The sequence below is a fragment of the Megalops cyprinoides genome, chromosome 3 (genome assembly GCF_013368585.1).
Source record: "Megalops cyprinoides isolate fMegCyp1 chromosome 3, fMegCyp1.pri, whole genome shotgun sequence".
Taxonomy (NCBI): Eukaryota; Metazoa; Chordata; class Actinopteri; order Elopiformes; family Megalopidae; genus Megalops; species Megalops cyprinoides.
Window position 1 is genome coordinate 22,045,324 of NC_050585.1, and position 25,325 is coordinate 22,070,648.

General features: G+C 45.6%; 1 protein-coding gene across 1 annotated transcript in view; it reads left to right on the plus strand.

Moving 5' to 3' along the window:
- The window catches only part of unc119b (unc-119 homolog b (C. elegans)), a 29,705-nt gene extending 8,235 nt beyond the window's left edge, over window positions 1–21,470 (plus strand). Inside the window, exons 2-5 of the mRNA XM_036524859.1 lie at window positions 11,200–11,313; window positions 13,037–13,136; window positions 16,261–16,433; window positions 17,927–21,470. Coding sequence (XP_036380752.1) covers window positions 11,200–11,313; window positions 13,037–13,136; window positions 16,261–16,433; window positions 17,927–18,039 — 500 coding nt within the window. The 3' untranslated portion in view covers window positions 18,040–21,470. The remainder of the gene's footprint in view (window positions 1–11,199; window positions 11,314–13,036; window positions 13,137–16,260; window positions 16,434–17,926) is intronic.
- Window positions 21,471–25,325: the final 3,855 nt, after the last annotated feature.

Sequence of the window (25,325 nt, forward strand, 5' to 3'; positions counted from 1 at the left end):
AACTCACATATACTGAAGCTTCAATAATGGCCTTTTTCTGAAATTTGAAGTGAATTCATTGTGTGCCTTATATTTCTTTCTTTTTTTTACATGTTTACGTGTATAGTTATCCTTGTGACACATTCCTGAGACAGAAGTGGTCTTTGGGGATTTTAAGCATGTCTGATGACACTCTTTGGTGTGAGGTCCCTGCATTGAACAGACTGTCAGGGTTTGAGTTGTAGCCAGGAGTATGTGGAATTGAAAGCTGGGTTTGTTTGTTTTAGAGGGAAAGAGAGACAGAGGCCAGTCTTTCACCAGTCCTTTTGGTTTTGTGCATTTCTTTGGCTTTGTCATTCCAGTTCTGGAGAGACCAAAGACAGATCACATTCAGCGATGATCTAATATGCATCTGACATACAGCACAAGGGGTATTTTGTAGGACCAGAAATAGAGACTTTATGGCTGTGATGTTTAACAGGATAAACCTCTCCTTTACATTGCATTAGCTTAGCAGAGAGACTTAAATAGCTAATCATTTTTGCACTTCATCCATTTACACAGCTGGATATTTACTGAGGACCTTGCCGAAGGGGACAACAGCAGTGGCCCATCTGGGCATTGAATGGGACACATTTGGGTTACAGCCTGCTACTTCCCGTAAACTACTGCTCCTTACCACTACTCTACACTGTTGCTCCTTACCATTACACTAAACTGTTGCTCCTTATCATTACACTACACTGTTGCTCCTTACCATTACACTAAACTGTTGCTCCTTATCATTACACTATACTGTTGCTCCTTACCACTACACTACACTGTTGCTCCTTACCATTACACCATACTGCTACGTTAAGGGGAATTGGCTATGTGGACTATGGTTACATGTGGTCTAAATCAGTGAGCAGGTTGCTGATTCCTCTCAGGTGGGCTCTGCAGCCAGGTACAGTGTGTGAAACGCCTGCAGTGACAGTCAGCTGTGTGAAATGGATGAAATTCATGTGCAGACTAACAATACCCAGATAGCAGCAGATAGTGAACCTGGCTATATGTGTGCTTGTGTGTGTGTGTGAGTGAGTGTGTTAGTGAGTATGTATGTGTTTTCATGTGTGTGCGTGTGTGAGTGCATGTGTGTGTGTTTTTGTGTGTCTGTGTGCGCGTGTGTGTTGCTCTGCCAGCTGAGGCAGGCTCATGTACAGCAGTGTTATCAGCGCACGCTCCTCGTACCTTCTCCTTCAGCTCTCAGCCACACAGCAGGGTCACGCTGCCAATCAGAAGTGATCAGCGAGGGAGGGAGGGAGAGGGATTGTTCAGTTCAATAAATCAATGCTATAAATATCATTTACAAGTGTTTGCTTTTATGCAACTTTTTTATGTACAGTAATTATATAATCCTGAATTATGTCACAGTATTGATAATTTAAATAATATTTTTACTGAGAATATTTTATGTTTTTCTTATGTTCATCTTATGTTCATTTTTTTAAAGGTGTATTTGTATTATGGTGTTCTATACTTTGACAATATTTACTGAATGTCATGCCAAGTCTTATCAAATTAAAATGTGACTTACTGTGCTGGGGGAGGGAGAAGATAGACAGAGAGAAAAGAGACTTTGTGTATGTGGGTGTGTGTATATCATTGTTTCTGTTCACCAGCTATGTGTGAGAGAGGTAGTGGTGTGTGAAAGCTCTTAGAGAAGTGAATTTTAAGTGATTCTGTAGTGTGTGAAAAATAGCAGTGAAGCATGGTTAAATAGATTTGTAGCGTGTATACAGGAAGTAAAAAAATCGTCATTAATGGAATGTACCGGAGCATTATGCTGCAAAAAGAGTTGCTGAATGGCAAACAATGAGCTTAGAGCATTCTGGGCTAAATGGGGCGTTCACAGTGAACTCTGCACAGCAAGATGTGGCAGGTTCTCTATTGTCTTTTCTTGTGTAATTTAGGGGTGAGTTTCATTACTGAGTGACTCAAGGCATCCTATTTAAACAAAAGCTTTAAGTCTGAACACTTCACTTCGCTGGTGTTTTTTGGTGCCATCTTCCTCTTACCATTAGATTGCAGGAAAAACTCCAGTCTTTTCATTTCCTGTGGCTTGTTTGAGAGTCTATAGCTGCTCCTCTAGCTCCTAGTGGCTAATCTCAAGGATTAACATCTATAAATGGACACTCTTCCTTTTAAACGTCCCTGACCATCAGTTACCATGTGACACCGTGTGCCTATGGAGATCAGGGATTGATGGGTCGGAGGGAGCAGACATCTTGTTTCATAGCAGCGGTTCTGATTCTGAGTTGTTGGGCATGTCTTTGTTTTGAGGTGACCAGGCCTCGGTGAGTTTATAAGGCCGACTCCATCCAGCACCTGGTATGACTAGTTCTGCTACTGCTTACCAAGCCAATACCAGTATCAAGGAAACCCCGCCTCACCCAGTTATTCATAAGAGAAGGTGCGTAAGTTACAGGAGAGAGAGAGAGAGGGAGGGAAGGAGGGAGAGGGAGGGAGAGGGTGGGAGCGAGACAGAGAGAGAGGGAAAGAGATGTCGCCTTCTAAAACACTGTGACACCCCCAGACTAGCACTGTGACAAAGGAAGGCTGAAAACCGCATCAGCAGACATGGCATCAGCAGGCCCTCGCCCACACACACCTGCTCTCCACTGTCCTACCATAGATACAAATTAACACGACACCATTCTACCATAGATGCAAATTAACCAGACACCATCCTACCCTAGATACAAATTACCAAGACACCATCCTACCGTAGATATAACCTAACAAGACAACATCCTGCCTTAGATACAAAAGAGCAAAGCACCATAATACCATGGACATTTTACCACAGCAAGATCTGACCTAATACTTATATCTCTGGTTCTCAGACGCAAGAGTGGAGGGCTTAAAGTGGCATTTGGGACAGGCTTGACCGGGCAGAATTGTTTTGGCCTTTATTATTGCAGGGCTCCCCTGCCCTCTGCTGCGGATTACATCAGCTGGAGCAGGAGCAAAGTGGGCAAATGCCCTCGGAGGGTATTAAAAGGCACGTTGCTAGGTGACTGTGTCAGAGGAAGTGGAGTGGGGCTGCTCAGGGGGGCGTAAGAGAGAGTGGCAGATGGACGATAAGGCGCACACACCACCCCACGGAACAGTGCGGGCGGCGCCCTCGCTTCCTGTCTCTGAGTTCCGGCCTCAGACCGCCGCGCATCTCTATTTTCATGCATATTCATTAGTTGTGTACTGGTTGGCCTGGAAACATGTTTTTGTTATGACAGGTTTGCCGCTGGAGATATTGTAAGCATAACGGTGCGGAGTCAAACAGGTACCAGCCTCAGTGGTGCTGATCACAAGCAAACATCTGCACTCCCTGAAACTCTTCAGCCACAGCGAGATGGGGAGACAGCTTTCCAGTCAGTGCAGAGAGCCAGGTATCATGGAGTATCGTGGAGTAATGAGCACTGATGTGGCACAGCTGTTCATTAAGGTGCCTCTGTTGGGACAAACTTTTACATGTTCTCTAAAAAATCCACATGAATTTGCTGTCAAAAATAAAAGTGCTTTATTACAAGCCAGGATTTCCATCTATGGGCAGGAAAGCTGATACAGAGAAGAGGAAGTGGCTTTGACCAGGTCCGAGGCCTTAAGAAATCCTAAACTGTCAATGCTGTGTTGTAAGCAGTATGTTGAGTCTAGTTTATTGAAGCAAAGGCCTGATGTTTAAAAAAAGTTAATGCATTACTGAACTGTAATCCATTATGGTGCATTACTGAACCATAGAATTTATTGTTGGCTTGTTTAAAAAGCTGAGACTAGTGCAGTAAAAGGCACTTCAGTGTTGTAATCGTAAACATGGAAATGGGTAATTGTGGCACTGATGGTCTTTGGCAGTGAAAAGACTGCGTTTGCTTCCTCTGTGAGGGGGGTGGCGGGGGTGGTGGTGCACAAGGACAGGGGGAAGGAGACTCCCACGCAGAGCACGGGAATCTGTCAGTTGGTGCTACGCAGAACTGTTAGCCAGTCAATCAATCATTCAAATGTTATCGGATATGACGCTCACAGAGAGAACATCACACAGCACATCACACAGAAAGATACAGCAGGTGGGACTGTAGGCTGGGGGGAAGATTAAAGTGCTTTGGCAACAGAAAAGATGTGGCCTGAAGTGCTAGTGGAATTCTGCTGTGTAGTAATGGGAGTGCTGGTAGCCCTTTTGGAACCACCTGCACAATACAGTACAGTAAAGTTCATACAAGATGGCCTGCAGTGGGCGAATCCAACAGGACTGTTGCATTTCCAGGCTGATGGTTGCTGATGCAAGTGAAGCTGAAGATGATCCGCGTTGCCATCTTCTAATCCATTCACGTGGAACTGATGCAAAGTGTATCAAACCAGCCAGCAAACTGCAGACCTCCGTTTAGCGATGAAGGGGTCTGACTTTCTATGTGCATTTTCAGTGCCGTATCATAAAGATAATAGTAGAGATAAAAATATGGTCCATTATGACATCCCTGAAGAATACTTTTAAATGTTTTAAGGTCTGGTAATAACATATGAAATGTTTTCTTTGCACTTTAAAATAATGCATGGAAAATAATTGGCATCTGTACAGTAAAAGAGGAAATTAGTGCATCCGGTGCTGGATCAGCACAGGACTGGGGTACAGAGCTGAAGCATTGTGAGGTTTCATGAACCCCAGAGTGGGTGGAGCTGCTATGTGGTAGAAGTGACTCACAGATTTGATACTCACAGAATTCATTGGATCATTGTTCTTTCTTTTCCAACAGAGTGTAATTTTTTTTGATAGGTTGATCTCTCTGCCTCTCAGAGATGACCTCATTGCTGATCCTGACCGCTGTTAAACCAGAGTAATCACTCCCCATTAGGGAAGGAAAAATTCCATCCCCGCTGCAAAAACTCACATGCCAAGATACGGCCAAATGACATTAGCTCAAATCAAAACGAAGCCCCACTGGTCTCATATGTACATTTATGGACATGTTCTAGAATGCATAGAGTGTGCATACAGTTCCACTGATAGGACCAATTCATGGTGCATGGAAGTGAGTCCCCTATTTTGCATTGTGCATTGTAATATGTGCTGCTTTTGGGTAAGGTGATAAAAGTTTGTGGTGCTCCACTGAAACTGGCTGACCAGGTGGCTCCTCAGTCAAATAGCTTGAGTAGTACTTTTCTATCAGTCTCGGCCCTGACGGATGCCTGCTCAACTGCCACAAAATGGCTGCCAAAACCACAGCTAGTTTCATTGCTCAGTGAGGGTGACTCGCTTTGAGCTCATTGGATGAAAGGCACCGCACGGAGGCTATAGGTGTCACAGCCTTGTGACTCATTAAATTGCAGTTGCTTAGTGGAACCTCTTATCCAGAACGACTTCCAGAGCTGGCAGTTTGCACATGTTATCCATTTATACAGCTGGATGTTTACTGAGGCAGTTTAGGTTAGGTGCCTTGCCTAAGGACACTGCAGCAGTAGCCTCCCAGGGAATGGAGCCCATAGCCTTTGGGTGAGAGGATCCGCTCCTTAAGCACCGCCCCACCCTGCTGCCCATCCAGGAGCTGGCCCTGCAGGCGGGAGACTGCAGCGCTGCCGTTGGAGCCTGGGGCAGGAAACCTCACCTGGAGCACATGTACATCGCTTTACATTTATTCATTTTGCAGATAACATAAGAGAACAGAGAACATAAGATACATCTTATCCAGAGGAACTCACAAAAAGGGCGTTCAGGAAACTTAGGCAATGAGCTATATAGATACTGAGTTGTTGAAATGTAGTTATCTTTAAAATCTAGTTGTAGCTGTTGTGGTAAACATTGTGACGAGGGGAGCAAACGCATGACCTCTGCCATTTTCCAGCCACCAGGCTTGTACCACCACACGCTTCTATCACCACAAAGCTTGTACCACCACACGCTTCTATCACCACAAAGCTTGTACCAGAGTGTCTTTGATCTTTTTTTTTTCTACTCTCTCAGTGCGTGTTATTGCTGCATCCTGCATTTCCATCTCTGAAATAAAGGGGCTCAAGGAGACTGTGTCATTTCTAAAGGCTTTTTATTTGTAAACTAATTTATTTGTAAATTAATTAGTGCAGTAAGTATCTGGCTGCTCTTATGAATATGATTTCTAAATTGTTACAAGAGGTGTAAGTGGCACAAGGCAAGAAGGACTGGTGAGCAGATCAGTGATGCTACCACAGTATTTTCTGATGCAGTTTGGATTTAACAATTTTATTAGGCAGATTCTGCTATAAACATGAAATGTAGTGGCTGAATGCAAGTGGCAGGTGAACCAAAGTGCCCCTGACTGGTACCAGACTCCAATCGACCCGCTTTCATTCAGCATCAAATGGCAACTTGTGTGTGGGTGTGCAGGTATTTGTGTGTGTGTGTGTGTGTGTGTGTGTCTGTATTTGTGTGTATATGTGTGTGAATGAAATACCTTATCGCATACATTTTGACATCTCTGGTTCCTGTTGCTCGTGGTTTGTTTGGTACATCTCTAAAGCTACAGTAAGGAAATAGCCAAGAAGTCTCTTTTAGAAAATAGTACTCTGTGAGACAAGTCTTTTATATAACAGCTCACACGCAGATGTTACAGGCAGCTAAGAGCCTCCCACCACTACTCTTCTGTAAATAAAACAGCCCCCCCCCCTTTATTAAGCAGCAGATATCTAAATGAATGCCATTTGTGGTGCTTAAGGAATCTCTTCCCCAAACTCCCTGGCTCATATTAATTTGCTAGATGTTATAAATGAATGAATTTCAATTTGTTCAATGTCATAAAGGAATCAATTTTGGCAGCCAGTTATGTTCTGTTTAAAGCTTTAATGGAAATGCTTCCGAATAAGAAACAACCCAATTTTAAACAAAGTAAGAAAACACAATGTAATGAAGGTCCAAATGGCTCCATATTGGCCCTGACTTTACATAAAAATATATGCCTCAAATACAAACAGTTTTGCTCCCCAAATACTGGCTTTGAAATCTTCTAGAAAAAGTCTGCTGTGTTAAACAGCACGTTTTCAGCACAGCAGTTGTCTTTGTGGAGTAAGTTTGGCAGGTGGTGGCTGTCAATGGTCATGATTCACGACTGATGATTCAGGTTGTCACATCAAGCGGCTTTCACAGAAGGCTCATGGAGGCTCACTGTCTGTCATCCACCAGTCGTCAATCAATCAGTCAGTGGAGAGTTTGCCTCTCTCTAGATTATTCTGGGTATGAATATCATTCCTCTCCAGATGTGACATAGGAGGCCAGACCCATAGAGGAGACACAAGGTGATGTCATATCCTTGAGTGCTCACGTCCTAGGCTCCTCCAGTTACATGGAGACACACCATCGCACCTGCGGATAATCATACATGAACAGCAGTGCGGAGTTTTACTTGAATCATCTCGGGTGATAGCAGCATTTATCTTAAAATACTTATGTTCACTTTTATTGCCTGAACTTGAACTAGCTGTTACTTTTACAAGTTCAGAATGAGTTAAGAAAATGATTGTTGTTGTTATAGCTTCATTTGTTTATAGAGTGCACTCATCCAGACAGATTTACCATGACAGACTCAATATAAAACAAAATTTATACTGAAAAAGTCAATTTGAATAAAACATTCAGTGTAAATTTATTACCACACCTCTCTGCTTCACAGCCAATGGCCCTTATTTCTCAGCACCTGAGGCCAAACCACAGCTGTAGATATAGAATTACTAGATCTGATACAACCTACATGTGCAGGTCTTCCCACACAGAGCATTGTGAAATAATAGAACCCCTAATTAAATCCAGGATGCTTGCTGTTGTTGTAAACCTGTTGTAAACCTGTTCCATGTAGCCATCTAGTGTATGTATCTACAACTGTGGGTATTGGTGCAATGCCCAGTCTTGTAATCTTATATCTATGACTACTGCACTGTGCAAGGGTGGAGTGGCGGGAATGGGAGAGGCGAGGGGGGGTGTCACCAGGGTAACAGAGCAACTGGCGTGCACACAGTGGTTGTCATGGATACAGATGATGCTTTGGTGTGAAGAGAGGCTGTGGCATAGGAGCTGCGAGAGTGCTGAGAATCACTGGCTGAGAAGACAGGAGAGGAGAGGAGAGGAGAGGAGAGGAGAGGAGGAGACCAGTATCCCAATCCCAAAATGGCCCTCTGCACCCCCCCCCCCCCCCATCCTGCTAGCCCCGCCCTGTTTAGCACCTTAGGGACCTTGCCCAAGAGTGCAGCAGCAGTCCACATGGGGCTCAAATCTGTTGAGCCGTTTCTGTTTATAGTGTGATTAGGATTTTGTACTGCGCTACAAGTGTGCAGTAATTCACTGCAACCAAAATTAGAATGTGTAGAGTGCGTTGATTTGAACTGGCTGTGTTCCCCTTTGTGTAAATGCATTGTGTGAATCGTGTGTGAATCATGCACTGACCACAGTGACATTAACACAAGCCTGCGGTGTGAGTGTGACAATGGTGTGCTACATGGTTGTGACAGTCAGACATCACACTGATATTGAGAGATGAGACTGAGGCTTATTGCTTGGTCTAGTACACTATATTTATGTAGTTACCCTTGACATCAGCTAATACAACCAGTTTATGTGACACATAATGGGATTAAATGTGTCAAGCTCATACTACCTGCTCTCTGCAGCATATTGCTTGAGTATAACTATACTGTTACTATATTGATTGTTGTAACATTGTAACGCAGTCTATTGAAGTTTTAGTGTTATTGTACAGCTTATTTATGCAGGAAAAGTGTGTTTTCAACATGGTGTCAAAATTACTGTCTAATTTGAATGTTTCTCCCACATAGCAACATTATTTCATGTCCACACAGAAGTGTTAAAATGTCTTGCTTGATGGTCCTTGAATCAGAGTTACAGGCTATTCTCCTGTGCTTATTTATAAATATAATTAGTTGATTACTTTATCAATCTACGTCGATAATCTAGTTATTTCTTTGAGGTAGTGTGTTGTTAGGAGCAGAGGAATGACATCACATTGTTTAGACACAACGCAGTTACTCTCTGGCCCTGATGATGGTTGGCTGGGCTGCATGCGAGGTCCTTCACTCACAGCCAGCGTTTCATAGACGATGTCGAGCGCAGTGGGGAGCTAAGACACACCCAGGTTACCTCAGTGCTCCCCCAGTATGAGGCCAGAGAGGATTACCTCACCTGTGTCGTCCAAGTGCCTGAGGGCTAATTACTTGGGATGTGCAGATGGGATTCCGAGGCTCTTATGCACAACAAACACACCTGTGTGGGTTCAGGAAACAGTGGAGGGCATGCGACCCCTGCTGGATGTGAAATGTAATGCATGCAAAACACGCCAGTGATGCTAACAGAAGAAGTCAGGCGTAGCGGAGCAGGAGCTGCCGGAATGAATGTCACTGTTACCGCAGTGCAGGGCTACCAGACCTTCTCGCGATTACCGCCGTGAAACCGCAGCTAAGCACAACCTGAAACAGGGGGACGTGCCTGAAAACATGAGGACCAGATCTGCTGGAGTACGGAGCTATGTGTCTGACGGAGATGGCCCCAGATCTGCTGGAGTACGGAGCTGTGTGTCTGACGGAGATGGCCCCAGATCTGCTGGAGTACGGAGCTGTGTGTCTGACGGAGATGGCCCCAGATCTGCTGGAGTACGGAGCTGTGTGTCTGACGGAGATGGCCCCAGATCTGCTGGAGTACGGAGCTGTGTGTCTGACGGAGATGGCCCCAGATCTGCTGGAGTACGGAGCTGTGTGTCTGACGGAGATGGCCCCAGATCTGCTGGAGTACGGAGCTGTGTGTCTGACGGAGATGGCCCCAGTAAACCCTGAGGAGATGGAGCGGTTCTCTCTGAACCTCATCCATCCGTCTCATGGCTGTCTGCCGCATCTGTGTCAGACAGCAGCGACGGGCGGCCGGTCCAGGCGGAACGGATTTGCCTGAAAGTGACACAGATTACGCTAAACAGACAGATGCATGCACAGTGGGGCAAGAGCTGCACTCCGTCGCACACAGTCGTTTGTGGTCATGCACAGTCGTTCTGTCCTTACGATGAAACATTACGCTTAAACATACCCCCCTCTGATTGACTCTGTCTCATTTGCCTCGTATGTGTGCAGCATTACCCCCTTAACCAGCATTAACCTTTAACCAACAGACAGGGCAGCCCTGTGGTCTATTGGCCGAGTGGACGTTTCAGGCTGAGGGCGCACCGCTCTGATGGTTTCCATGGAGATGATAGCGCTGAACCATAGGGAGAAGAGCCTCAGTAGCACCCTGAAACCATGGGCATGTCGTCGAAAGGCTGGCAGAGAGGGGCACTCGAAACCCGCAGGTCATAAATCCCCTTAGTACCCCCCCCCCCCCCATCCCTGCCTGCAACGCCGAGGCCTCGTAAGCCTCTTTAGAGCTAATCCTGCCAGGGGCGTGGCCAGCCAGGCCTCACACACACGCCACATGCACAGCAAGGCAAAGCCTCGTGTCAGGCCAGGGTCAGCAGCGCATGCTGGGAAGGCCAGAGGTCACCAGTAACCCAGCATACACCTGAACCTGTATGGGGTCTCCAAGCAGGAGAAGAAGCCTTTTACTCTCAGTATGTAGTGTCCAGGTGTGGGAAGGATGTGATTTTGCATAGGGAGTGTGTCTTTGCGCACAAGCACAACAGCAGAAAGAGGGGAGGGATGATTAGCAGCCACCGCTGGAACAGCAGAAACACAGAGGTTAGGTAAGGCCCCCATCAGCTTGTCTGGGGTGTGTGCTGTTGGGCTGGCTTTCGCCCGCAGGCACAGGGATTGCACTGCGTTATCCACAGAGCATGTGGTGATTTGCAGTGTCATTTCTATCCTGGGGCGGAGGGGATTAGGGGTAAAAATAGCTCTCTGGTCGTGTGCTGGCCCCAGGTGGTGGGAGTGGCAGACTGTCACTCCCTTTTACATAGAATGACATAGACAGACAGACACACACGCACACATGCATGCAGACCCACACACACATGCATGTATGCACGCACACGCATACACACACACACACACACACACACACACCCATGTATGTACACATGCACACATGCACACACTCACATAGACACACACACACACACACACTGCCCACCAAACACAGCCCTCTCACTAGCGTCTGCTTTGTAGGTGAGACTGCGTATGTTTGGACTGAGGAGATGAGCTGAATTCCCCCTCATGTCTCTCATTTATAATTTTCAGATTATTTGTGCGGCCCAGATGAGAATGTGTACAACATTGACTTCACGAGGTTTAAGATTCGGGACATGGAGACTGGGACCGTGCTGTTTGAGATCACCAAGCCCCCATCCACTGGTAAGTGCTTGTGCGCTCAGCCCTGTCCACTGTCACGGTTCAGAGTCTACCCATCAGACACCCTGGGTGACAAACCTTCACCTCCAAAAAACTGTTGTTTGTTGTTTAACTGTTGAATGTGTGTTTAAGGATCTGTCTATCCAATTGCTGCTTTGTCAATAAGTAGCTTGTGTCAGCTAAATGGATCCAGAAAGGTTAATTGTTTAATTGTAATTGTTTCATTGACTGTGTGTCAGACCTGCTCTAATCAGCAGGCATTAAGCGCAGTTTTGCTTCTTCTGTTTGTTTTCTTTTTTTTTTTGTAAGAAGCATGGGCCAGCTTCTCCACATTCAGGGCAAACTATACAGCTCATAGGCCACACGTTATACTTTCATACAGCTGTTCTGTTAATTACTGAACCAGTTTGGTTTCAGGCTCTAGCAGTAGGATTTGAATCTGCAACCTCCTTGTAAGAAAACAAGTCAAAGTATTTGGCTAAGCAGCACAAAGACGGTGGGAACTTAAAGATAACTGAGGGTAGTGGCCCCCTATTCCACATGAATATAGCGAATATAGTATAAACTCACTAGAGCTCTCTCTGGGCCCTGCTAAATCCCCTGTAGTGTCTTAAACTTCATGATTTTTAGGTAAAGGATGTTACATTTTAGGAATGGCTGGTCTGGCCACCTTATAAATTGGAGAAAAGAAAGTTAATTTGTTAGCAGATGTTTGCAAGCATTTTGTGCAAAGGTTCAGACCATCTGAACACTGGGGTGAAATTTAGACTTTTGTGGGTGGAAATGCAGCGAGGAGACAGCAGATTGCATAACACAGTCATTTCATAATTTAATTGGTGATCGCTATCAATAATTTAGCTGCACCAGCCAAGAATGAAATTGGATGGACACTCCCATCCCTCAGAAACACACATGCACACACACCTCTTCCTACTGACTGGTTTAGTGAATGGAGTTTGGGCAGCATAGGCTGATTTCAAACAGGCGTTCCGTTCTGCTCTGGTGTCAGAGAGTAAAATGAAGTTGCGTCGGAGACTCTTTTATCGTGCCGCTGAGCGGAAATTGTGCCGACGAGTCGCGGAAACCGTAATGGATCCCTTTTAAGCAGCGAGCTTTGCATCTGCTTTTCAAACAGACAGACACGTGAATGAGAGGAAAGGCCGACTTTCAGAGCAGAGGGGTCTGTTTGAGATGAAACCAGCCCTGTTTATGCGGAAATGAAAGCGAGGCCCTCGTGCAGTTTGCAGACAAAGGTTAAAAAGCCCTCGTTTTAGCGGAGTACCCCGACAGGAAAAGATTAAAAGTTGTGTGCACAAAGGGTTGCCGCCCACGCATGCCCACGCGCAGAATCTGACAGCCCTTGCCAGGCGTGAAACCGACTTCTGTCTTCAGAATAGTGCACCTCATCCCTTATAGCCAGACACTGCTGGTCAGGCAGTTCTTGTTTCATTTCTCTGAATTGTCAGGAGTTACACTTTGTGTGTGTGTGTGTGTGTGCTTGTGTGTGTTTGTGTGTGTGTGTGTGTGTGTGTGTGTGTGTGTGTGTGTGTGTCTGCATGCATGTGTGTGTATTACTCATCCTACCCTGGAAGGATGAGTTGCAAAGGAGTGATTGTTCTGGGGGGCAGGGTGGTTGTAGGGGGTAACAGGTTATGTTGCAACATGTGATGCTGTGTTATGTAATGCTGGGTGATGTAATGCATGGTGTTCTGTCGTGGTCCACCAGAGAAGTCAGGGGAGAAGAGGGACCTGGACCCCAACGCTGGCCGGTTTGTGCGCTACCAGTTCACCCCCGCCTTCCTGAGGCTGAGGCAGGTTGGAGCCACGTAAGTGAGAGCAAACACCGCACACCTGGCCAGGCACGGCACCAAGGCCTCTGGACCCCCAAACCCCCCCCCCCCCCAACCCTCCCCCGCCGCGGCCTCTCTGTGAACCTCACCCAATGAATCCATGAATCCATGCATGCTAATGAGGGAAGACCCCCCCTTCCTTTCATCTCCCTGGAAGCAGCAGGGGGCGGGGGGTGGATGCACTGATGAGACCTGCAGCCCTTCTCCTCACGCGCTCTGTCCCATGAGCACCAGACTCATAGCCTGCTTTCTCGTGTTTTTGTGGTTGTGTGTGCGTGTGTGTATGTTGTGTTGTCAGTGTGTGTTGCCAGGTGTGTAATTCACCCCACTGCCGTCCGCTGACAGGTACAGCTGTCTGCCTTCCAGCCTCTCAGCTGTAAGGCCATTTGTAAATAATGGGCTTGGGGAGGGGGCTGGGACTGTCGCCAAGGACAACACCAGCCTCGCCTGTTTTCCTTTTTCTCCCATCCATCCCACTCAATAGCTCTTAACTTTAGGTCCCAGGGCTTGGAACAAGTACTTTAACTGTTTGAGCCCTACGATGCATGTCATTTGCCAACAATGAACTAGAGCCTACATCAGCAGAACACATTGGCTTCGTTCCACCAGGGAAAAGGGCGGGTAGGTCGGCCAGGGTCCCCTCTGCTCTGTTGTCAGCACCCTGGGACTCACATGGGCGCCTGCGAGTTACTCAGACAGCGTCAGGGGGATGCACCTACAGTGCTGGCCAAAAGTATTGGCACCCCTGCAATTCTGTCAGATAATGCTCAATTTCTCCCAGAAAATGATTGCAATTACAAATGTTTTGGTAGTAATATCTTCATTTATTTTGCTTGCAATAAAAAAACACAAAAGAGAAAGAAAAAAAAGTCAAATCAAGTATCAATTTACACAAAACTCCAAAAATGGGCCGGACAAAAGTATTGGCACCCTTTGAAAAATCATGTGATGCTTCTCTAATTTGTGTAATTAACAGCACCTGTTACTTACCTGTGACACATAACAGGTGGTGGCAATCACTAAATCACACTTGCAGCCAGTTAAAATGGATTAAAGTTGACTCAACCTCTGTCCTGTGTCCTTGTGTGTACCACATTGAGTATGGAGAAAAGAAAGAAGACCAAAGAACTGTCTGAGGACTTGAGAAGCAAAATTGTGAGGAAGCATGGGCAATCTCAAGGCTACGGAAAAGAAAAATTGACGAGAGATTTCAACGAAAGATTGTGCGGATGGTGGATAAAGAACCTCGACTAACATCCAGACAAGTTCAAGCTGTCCTGCAGTCTGAGGGTACAACAGTGTCAACCCGTACTATCCGTCGGTGTCTGAATGAAAAGGGACTCTATGGTAGGATACCCAGGAAGACTCCACTTCTGACCCAGAGACATAAAAAAGCCAGGCTGGAGTTTGCTAAAACTTACCTGAGAAAGCCAAAAACATTTTGGAAGAATGTTCTCTGGTCAGATGAGACAAAAGTAGAGCTTTTTGGGAAAAGGCATCAACATAGAGTTTACAGGAAAAAAAACGAGGCCTTCAAAGAAAAGAACACGGTCCCCACAGTCAAACATGGCGGAGGTTCCCTGATGTTTTGGGGTTGCTTTGCTGCCTCTGGCACTGGACTGCTTGACCGTGTGCATGGCATTATGAAGTCTGAAGACTACCAACAAATTTTGCAGCGTAATGTAGGGCCCAGTGTGAGAAAGCTGGGTCTCCCTCAGAGGTCATGGGTCTTCCAGCAGGACAATGACCCAAAGCACACTTCAAAAAGCACTAGAAAATGGTTTGAGGGAAAGCACTGGAGACTTCTAAAGTGGCCAGCAATGAGTCCAGACCTGAATCCCATAGAACACTTGTGGAGAGATCTGAAAATGGCAGTTTGGAGAAGGCACCCTTCAAATCTCAGGGAGCTGGAGCAGTTTGCCAAAGAAGAATGGTCTAAAATTCCAGCAGAGCATTGTAAGAAACTCATTGATGGATACCGGAAGCGGTTGTTCGCAGTTATTTTGTCCAAAGGTTGTGCTACCAAGTATTAGGCTGAGGGTGCCAATACTTTTGTCCGGTCCATTTTTGGAGTTTTGTGTAAAATGATAATTGATTTAATTTTTTTTTCATTGTCTTTTGTGTTTTTTCATTGCAAGCAAAATAAATGAAGATATTACTACCAAAACATTTGTAATTGCAATCATTTTCTGGGAGAAATTGAGCATTATCTGACAGAATTGCAGGGGTGCCAATACTTTTGGCCAGCACTGTATCCTCTGACAACGTTTGCGTCCCGGTGCACTGTGGCAATTGTTGTGTGATAATTAGCCGTAGTGGGATAATTAGTCATAGTGGTGCTTCCACGTGTATCAGAGGACTGCATGTGCCCCGCCCCACGCTCCTGAGTGGGTTCAATGGTTGTTGTTGCTGTGGTGATGAGTTTAAATGTATAACTGGTGACTGTCAAAATTTGGAAGTAAGAGGGAACAAATCAAAAATCTAAATCACAAGAAAACATTAGAGACTAATCTATTAGACTGTCACATGATTGCTTTCATATCAAGTATACTCTCCGTAGTGTTTTATTAGTGTATATTCTACCATTATCCAAGAGCGCTGGAGTTTAAGGCTGGAGTCCTGTCTAAATTTCAGAGCGCATGATATATGCCATGTCTGTAAACAGAAACGACTTCATAGTTATTAAGTTCATATTATGGGCAAAACGGACAGTGGAGGGGCAGTGCAGGATCAGAGGCAGGAGCAGAGCAAAGCCAGCTTTAATCACAGATAATGAGGTACGGTGTGTGCTGCCAGAGGCCGACAGCAGAGCGCACAGAGCAGATCGAAAGGAAGTGGGGCGCTGAATCCCCACCCCCCACCCGCCCGCTCTTTAACTCTCTCTCTCTCTCGCTCTCCCTCCCTGTCTCTCTGTCCCACTCTCCTTTCAAATTTTAAATTCAAACAGGCTTTATTGAAATGGCCAGTCAGATGCACGGGATTCCCAAAGCCATTTTCATATGACAAAATTATACAAAACAATTATTTAAATCTCTCTGTGTGTCTCTCCTTCCTCTTTCCTTCTCTCTCTCTCTCTCTCTCTCTGTCTCTTGTGTATCAGGGTGGAGTTCACAGTGGGTGACTTGCCCATCAATAACTTCCGCATGATCGAGAGGCACTACTTCCGTGAGCAGCTGCTCAAGAGCTTCGACTTCGAGTTCGGCTTCTGCATCCCCAGCAGCAAGAACACCTGTGAGCACATCTACGAATTCCCTCCACTCTCTGAGGAGACCAGTGAGTACCACCCCCATGACACCAAGCTCCTCCCACTTTATGTAGCCCCTCCCCTCCCACTTATCTTTAACCCTTTCTTACGTAATTTCTAAAATATTTCCAACTGCCCCCCAGCGTGGCTTATTTCGGCTTGTGTACACCTGCTGTTCTACAATTTGGTTATGACTGCTCATTTGACCTTATTTTGTTTGAGGTAGATTGTCAGTCTTGCATCAGCGCAATCATGCTGCTCGGTTGACTCAAACAGCAAGTATAACACGGGGAAAAAACAGAATACCACAGTATTTTATGTATTGAAATATTTGATCACACCAGAAACACAGAATTTCAGTATTTTAATAACTCACACATTATTAAGCCTCTTATAGTTTTCACTGCCACGTTGCTTCTAACGTTAAATCAGAAGTCAGAACTGTGTTATGCTGCATTTGTTGCAACTTATGTGAATATGCATTAAAAAAAAATAATAATAATAATGCATTTGTGGAACGTTTTTATGTGAAAAAGCAGCGTGTTCATAACAAATGTTGCTTTGTTGCCTCACTTGTTAATACCCATTCTAATCTAGTGTTCTAATCACACCGGTTTGACCGTATCCTGTAGGGACCACTCTAGAATGATCACATCTGTTTGACCGTACACGTGAAAGGGTTAAACATCAAGCTCTCTCTGTTTAATCTAGGGTGTGAATCCTTCACATTCCACTTAGACATATGAATATGCAAAGCCACACTCACTCCTCCCATGTCACAAGCCTTGATTCTTGTGCAGGGGTTATCAGTTTGCCCTGATATCTTTTCACTGCCCACAGACAGATGTATATCCATGAAAAGGCTTACTCAAATGGAATGTGTGAGAGCAGAGGTTGGTTTGAAATTATTAGCAGTATTCTTTGCTCTGCAAACAGCACTATCAAAGCCTATTTCTGTGGCTTACATATCCATCTTTATAAATGGATATTTGCTGAACAAATTCTGGATAATCTTTCCTTAACGTAAAAGTGCAGTGTCTCTCTGGGATTCAGACCAGAAAACCTCTGCTGAACAATTCCAATTCTCTTACCACACTCTCTCCTGCCCCTCATAAAAGTTGAAGATACTATACTTTGAGATTAATTGCATTCTTTACAGGAGGCAATGTGCACCGCTCAGAGAAAACAGCTGCTGTTGAAATTCGTTTTATTTAAATCCCAGGCTTGGGGTTTAGCAGATGGCTAGTATTGGTCAGATGAAACTACAGGTCTGTCAGCTGTGCTGTAACTTTTGGTTGAGGAAACTATGAGGAAATATGTAGATGCTGAATTGGGGGTGTGTTGAAGTGTTTAATGTGTCAGATTTAGGCAAAGAACAAGTCAAGAGGCATTGTGACATCTCATTATGACCTCATAGACTGAACCTGGCATTGTGATCTCACTTAGGTATATTGTGACTTCACAGGCACAGCTTTCCATTGTGACCTCACAGAGTTGACCTCTTCTCTCCTCTCTCCTGCAGTGCGTGAGATGATCCTGCACCCATATGAGACACAGTCCGACAGCTTCTACTTCGTGGACAACAAGCTGGTGATGCACAACAAGGCTGATTACTCCTACAGCGGGGGCCCCTAGTGGCCTGGGCCCCACAGACAGACAGACGGATGGACAGATGGACTGGAGACTAGAGGACCCCCACCCACCTCCGCACCCCCAAGCCTCATTGCAAAACTGCCCCCCTCCCCCCAAGATCAGGAAAAATCCAACCTGTCAGAGGAACCACCCCCCTGCACACCTCCTCCTCCTGCCCGTGTGTGTCAGGGTGGGCGATGACATCAGCGTGGTGGCTTTGTAAACCCTACCCCAACAGCACTGCCACTGATACACTCCAGCTGTCTCACCGGGACCACCTCTCTATCCCACAGCCACTCTCTCCTTGTTTGTGGTGTTTGGGGGTGGGGCAGTGTGTAGCTCCGCCCTGTTATGTCTCCATCCCCCCAATCTTCTTTCCGATTTACCCCCAGGCCCTCAAATTTCTAATAGGTGGCGACTGGACATATTTTTTCCAGGGGTCATGTCCTACAGGAAGTGCCCTGGACCTTCCCAGAACAGCTTCAGTGTAAAAGCAATAACAAGAACATTCCTTGTCCGTATTTCAGATGATAACAGCATTCGTATTCAAGTCAAGCTGGTAGTTATGTCATAGCAAATGTGGCATCCTGTTGCACAAGAAAAGTGGTAAATGGGGAAAAAAGCACACTAAAATCACTCTTTAGCAGTTGTTTCTAATCATTCCGGGGTAGCAATGATCATGTACCAAGTACTGTAATTACTCTAGTTCACTTTAAGACCACGTAACTGATTACTGTTGTACCACTGGTGTGCATCACAGCTGATGACATCATTGCTAGCTGAACTTGAGTCTCCAGTGGAAGTGGTGCTTTGCGGACAGGTGTCTGCTGAGTCTGCAGCAGAATGTCTGCTGTAGAGGTGGTGCGTTCCGATATGGCTGTGTGTAGCCCGGTCGCGTCAGGTCCTGCGGCGAGCGCTGTCTTTGGGATCACTCCTGTGCGTCGGCCTCATCTGGATCTCAGTCTTACCCCACCCACAGACAGCAGCACACAGACGTTAACATGCATTCCATTTTGCGGTTACCAGGTCGGCATGCAATCGGTTACATCGGCAAAGAGAGGTTTTCTCAAAGCAAGAAGGGGTTAAATCAAAGAGGTGAAATTCAATCGAATTTAAATCAAAGTTCACACAGGTGACAGATAGGTGGCATGTGCCCCTTCCACACGGGTGCAGACATACTCAGAACCATCAGGGCTCTATGAAGGCAGGTGGAGCCCTTCCTTAATAGATCTGTCTGATCAAAATACTGCACCTGCAGCTCCCCTGGGACAGGCTGTGCGTGTGTGTGTGTGTGTGTGCATGTGTGTGTGTGCGCATGCTTGTTTTCATGCAGTCTCTGGAGTTTGATCCAGAGGCAGGGAATGCATCATCCTTCTGCCAAGCTATGGTCCTGGCACTTATGACAGTATGACCACAGTGTCCTCCCAGTTATCACGGCTAACTGTGCCTGATCACAGCCACTGGGATCGAGGAATCATTTGTCCTCATTGATGGGTCCCGTTGGCTCAAGCTGATTGGTGCGTGTGAATCATTCACATCTATGACATCAGCATGACTAAACCAACCAGCCCACACCTCAGAGTACATTTTAAGTAGTCAAGACAGCGGTGTTGTTTTTCCTGTGGATATTGTCCAAAGCTTATCAAAAACACACGCTCTGACTAACATCTGACCAAAACAACTCCACCAAATGGATGTCTGTAAAGATTCTTGTTCTTGATTTGGGTTTGTCACGGTATTTCAATTTATGCTCGTCTCCTGTTGCTAGGAGCTGACTGTTCCACGACCCTGTGGTCGTTGCATGTCCCAGATTTCACCAAGGCTTGTTTTTAAAAAGGTCAGAAAGGACCAAGACATGAATTTATTCCTCTCTGCCGCATTACAAAAAGGAAATGACTTTTTTTGAAATCTAAACTTCCTTTGGGGGAAAGAAGCCAGTGTTTGAAAATGTTCCTTGCAGATAATTTAAGTCCCATTTGAAACAAGGCCATGCGATCCGTCAGTGTCCCTCTGCCCGGATCGCTCCCACAGGGAGGCGAGGAAAGATTCCCCTCAGTGCTTTTGAGAGACAGCAGTGATTACACACACCGCAGAACAGAGGTTTTAGAGGCGCTGATAAAAATACAAAGCATCCGTTTCCTCACATGAACCCCCAGGAGGAGACAGCTGTGCTTCCGACAGGAAGTGGAGGGTTAGCAGGAAGTGAGAGAGGGCTTGAGTGCTGACCAAGCTGCCAACGCTAGTGGCCGGTAGGAGAGTGAGGATCGCAACACCCCAAAGTGTGGAACTGTCAGGCAATCCAACCACAGCATTTCGTTGCGGAGAACCATGTCTGTGATTTTGTTCAGTGGTTGACAGCGGATGGTTGCTCTGTCTATTCTGAGGATGTCGCTGTTGGAATTGTCTGTTACGTACAGAGTTGCAATTCTAGAATACCTTTTTCCATAGGGATGATGGGGCCACTCCTTGGTGACTACTCCTACACGGAAAGTCATTTTTGGGAAGAATGTTGAATAGACAATGAGTCTTTTAATATACATCACATGTCACATAACATAACAAATGGCACATTCCTACATACAGCTTTCTGAATATGTTACAAAATATCCAATAAAATGTCTTTTTTTATGATATGTGCAACAATATGTGTACAACAGTACATGTGGAGAGTATTTGATATGACAGTGATCTGTGACATTTTTACGTGTTGTAAAATAAGATACATTTCTGGTACGGGCATGTCTCTTCTGGAAGCAGTAATAAGCACATGTATTATGTACACATGTGAAAATGTGTACATGGCAAAAATGCTGTATATACGCAGTAGTAATGTTTCCAAATGATCTGCGCTGCAGACCATAGGGATACCTACAGAAGAATTTTATCATTAGCTACACTGATCGGAGAGTTTTAGCTCAAAATGTTCCCATATTGTTGCTTTAACGTTGTTGCAATTTGACGTCGCTGCAACGTCAGAGCAACGCTGTGAGAATGTTCTGCCAGGGGTTCACTTCATTGTTATTCAGGCCAGTTAAAAATCCTTCTCTGCACATTATTTTAAAAGGGAAAGGGGGGGTGTCAAAAGCAGAAAAAATTCTGGTCATAAGCAAAACCTTCTAAATATTTCTGCTATGGTTCGTGCTGTCTTTTTTACTGTTAAATCATAGGAGTTTGCACCTTGTTTTACGTTTTTCTAAATGCTGGTAGATCTAAACGATGCTGCTTGTAGAAGTAATCTAGGACTCTGTTGGTCACATTCCAGTAAGGGGGCTGCCTGTGGCTGTTGGCGCACTTAGTATGAAGCAGATCGCATTGTTTTTTGAAGGGTGTTTCTATCCACCTGTTCATAGTGCTGTGTATCAGGCATCGTGTAGAAAACAAAAAAGTACATTATTTTTCATCTTTTTGAAATGAAGTGGATGACTTAGTTTCAAACGGGGATGTTGAAATGTATGTATGGACTTATAATAATAATGTTTTAGTCAAAGAAGTGTAACAGCTTTATTTATGATAAATGTGATTATTGTAAAATGATTTTAAAGAAAAACATATTAAAATTCTGTAAAGTTTTGGACAGATGAAATGCCAGTCTGGATAAAAATAAAATAAATATAAATATAAATGTGGACATTTTTTTTGGAAATAATGACTTCTGTCCAAAGTGTTCTCTGTCACATTTCACATTGTGTTTCCAGGCAAAGTGATATGCACTGTTTCTGATAGGCCACTTCCACACTAGTCTTGTGTTACTGAAATGAAGACAGTGCCATGCTAATTTATGACATATACAAAAGAAAGTAAATATAAAAATACAGAAGTAGATATGCTCTCCTTGAGGCTTGAAGATAAGTGTCCAGCTGTACTCACTCTATCCACCAAACGCCAAGGCACGATTTTTTCCCTTGTGTAAAAATACAGTTCAGTTTACAGATCATTACCAGTTGCTACAACAGCCTTGATCAATAGCTATTCCAGCTACTGTTGATGTTGAGAACGTCATCACATCTAAAACTATCAGAAGTTATGAAAGAGCAATCATTCTGCATACAAATGTAGCTAAGTAGGCACATTGGCTTCAAGAAATTCACCAGGTACAAGTGCAGCATTCTGCTGCCACCAGGTGGACGAGCATTATTACTGCACCCATCATTGGAACAATGAGACGTGGAAATGGAAATTTGAGCACTGGGGACACACCACCTTGGCTTGTCACTTTATCCCATATATAACACAATAGTGATGAACTTTATTTGCATGGCTTTCTCAGGCATTAAAGTGAAACACAAATTATACAGCACTTCTCCTGTATTAAAAAAGGATAATAAAATACAATGTTGAGATTTAAAATGCCAATGATAAAAATACAGATTGTTTTTCAACCTCCATCAAAAAAAAAAAACAACTGAGAAAAAGAGAGGGAAAGGAGAGATGAACAGAGCGAGGAGGGGAAAGGAGGGAGAGAGAGATGGAGAGTCAGAGCAAGAGAGAGAGCTTTCCATTTGTTTCCTCACATCAATGTTATGGCCGTGGGCTCAGGGGCTGGCACATATCCACCCACAGCCTCCATTGGAGAGAAAGAGGCACTGTAGAGTGTAGAGATGCAGTGGTCTGACAGACCCCTCTCTTCCTCCTCCGCCCCTGACATGTCCAGGAGAGAGGGGCCGGGCGTAGGGGAGGAGGGGGAGGCGGGTAGGGGGGCAGTGACCCCCAGAGAGTCCGGAACCAAGCTGTCATCTCTGATCTCCTCCCACAGTTTACCTGAGGAGGAGAGAGAAACATTTTACTTCAGCACTGCTCTACACTGGTCCTGGAGGATTGTCCTGTCAGCAGCACTGCTAAGCCTAGGAGAATGTCTAGCTGAGAATTTTACCACCAAATTAAATTAATTAGTGTCTTGTTTGAATTAGTTTAGCTTTTCTCCTCAGCTCTGAGAGTGTTTGTGGTTTGAATGGGGCTCCAGCACTGGGGTTAAGACTGTTCAGTGTAGATTTCAATGTTCATTTTCATATTTCAGCAGCACTCTGTTAGTGCCCCCCTCCCCTGTCTCAGTGCGTACCATGCAGAGGGAGGGCAGTCAGGCTCGGGTTCAGGGTGTCGATGTCGTTCCCCATCTCCCCCTCTGCCAGCAGCTCCTGTGTGCTCCTGGAGGTGCACTGTTCAGCCAGCAGGGTGGCGCAGTGTGTGGGTGCGGTCTGGGCCGGCAGGGGGGACTCCAGGCTGTTCACCGTGGGGGATCTGCCACATGGGGGTGGCAGTCTGCTGGGAGTGTGGTACGAGAAGGTGTCGGGGGCCAGGGGAAGGTAGGGGGGGTGACTGTGTAGGGTGTGCCGCAGGGCGGGGTCAGGGCCCATGGGCGAAGTCAGCCCCAGGGAAGGGAGTCGGTGGAGCCTCGGAGGTCCTCGCAGCAGCTGGGTGGGGCAGCGTCTGGGCCTGTCTGGCCACTCCCCCAGCAGATAGTCCAGCTCCTCTAGTGGAAAAGAAAAACAACCCATGGAGAACGTTCATTTAATGCAGAGAGGATGGTTAATTACTTTACATTACATTATTGACATTTCGCAGATGCTCTTATCCAGAGCAACATTTATTCACCTTTGTTCAAGGGCTTACCTTTTGAAATAATGCCAACTTGAGGATTATCAAAATCTATGGTACTGGCACTGTGCTGAAGACCACTATGCTATACCATATTCACTGCAATACACACCTTGCCAATGAGCTGTAATGTGTAGCAGGCTGTGTGCAGGTGGGGAGTGGTGCAGTGCTCACCTGGCCGTGCCATGCTCTTGCGCACAGTGAGCGGGTCTTTGCGGCGCCACTTGTGCAGCTCCTCCTGCATCTTCTCCACGCGGGCGGGGTTCAGCGCCCAGAGGCAGCCCTTCCGTGAGGACCCCGCCGCACCCCCGCTCCGGTTCTCCACCTTCTCAAAGCACTTATTCAGAGACAGGTTGTGGCGAACGGAGTTCTTCCAGCCATCAGGTGCTGTCTGCGTGAGGAAACATTAAGACCTTATTCTCAGTTTGGTGATCCTGGCTATGCAGTCAGTATTAGGAAAGCTAGACCTTATTCTCAACTTGGTGATCCTGGCTATGAAGTCAGTATTAAGAAAGCTAGACCTTATTCTCAGCTTGGTGATCCTGGCTATGCAGTCAGTATTAGGAAAGCTAGACCTTATTCTCAGTTTGGTGATCCTGGCTATGCAGTCAGTATTAGGAAAGCTAGACCTTATTCTCATCTTGGTGATCCTGGCTATGTAGTCAGTATTAGGAAAGCTAGACCTTATTCTCAGCTTGGTGATCCTGGCTATGCAGTCAGTATTAGGAAAGCTAGACCTTATTCTCATCTTGGTGATCCTGGCTATGAAGTCAGTATTAGGAAAGCTAGACCTTATTCTCATCTTGGTGATCCTGGCTATGAAGTCAGTATTAGGAAAGCTAGACCTTATTCTCAGCTTGGTGATCCTGGCTATGCAGTCAGTATTAGGAAAGCTAGACCTTATTCTCATCTTGGTGATCCTGGCTATGAAGTCAGTATTAGGAAAGCTAGACCTTATTCTCAGCTTGGTGATCCTGGCTATGAAGTCAGTATTAGGAAAGCTAGACCTTATTCTCAGCTTGGTGATCCTGGCTATGCAGTCAGTATTAGATAACATAGACCCGGTTTTCAGCATAGTGACCAACTGCAGTGAGTGTCAGACCATTTTAAGGACACTTGGCCTGGGGATGGCCAACATTGCTAATGTGCAGGGGGAAGCAGAGGGAGCAGTAAAGCTGGGTGTGGCGGTCTGCAGTAGTGTGCTGTGATCTCGGCGGTGTGTGTGTGGTCCTGCTGTCCCTCCACAGAGGACAGGGGCCTGAAGGCTCACACTCCAGGAGTCTGTCACCATGATGAAGGAGCTCATTTTCTCTGATTTTTCAGATCATTTTTTAACTCGATGTCCACAGCACCCTCCCCCTCCAGCGCCAATGACTCATATTTCAGCACTTTGGAAACAAGCCGCAACACACATGCATGTCAGTGTAAGCACTGTGCTATTGTGAATGCTAACTGGAGGCTTCTGGGAAAATGGATCACCACCAGGTAGATCAAGTTCTACAAAAACACCTGCCATTCCAGTCAGGAGAGATGAGAACAAGGAGGCTTTATCGATGATGAATGCCAAAAAATGTGTTTACTTTGATCACATGAACAATTTCTTAAAAATGAGAACTGTTTTTTTTCAGCTCACAATGATTCCCCCATGATTAGCACTATAAAAATCCAAACTATGAATAATACATTTGAATATGTCA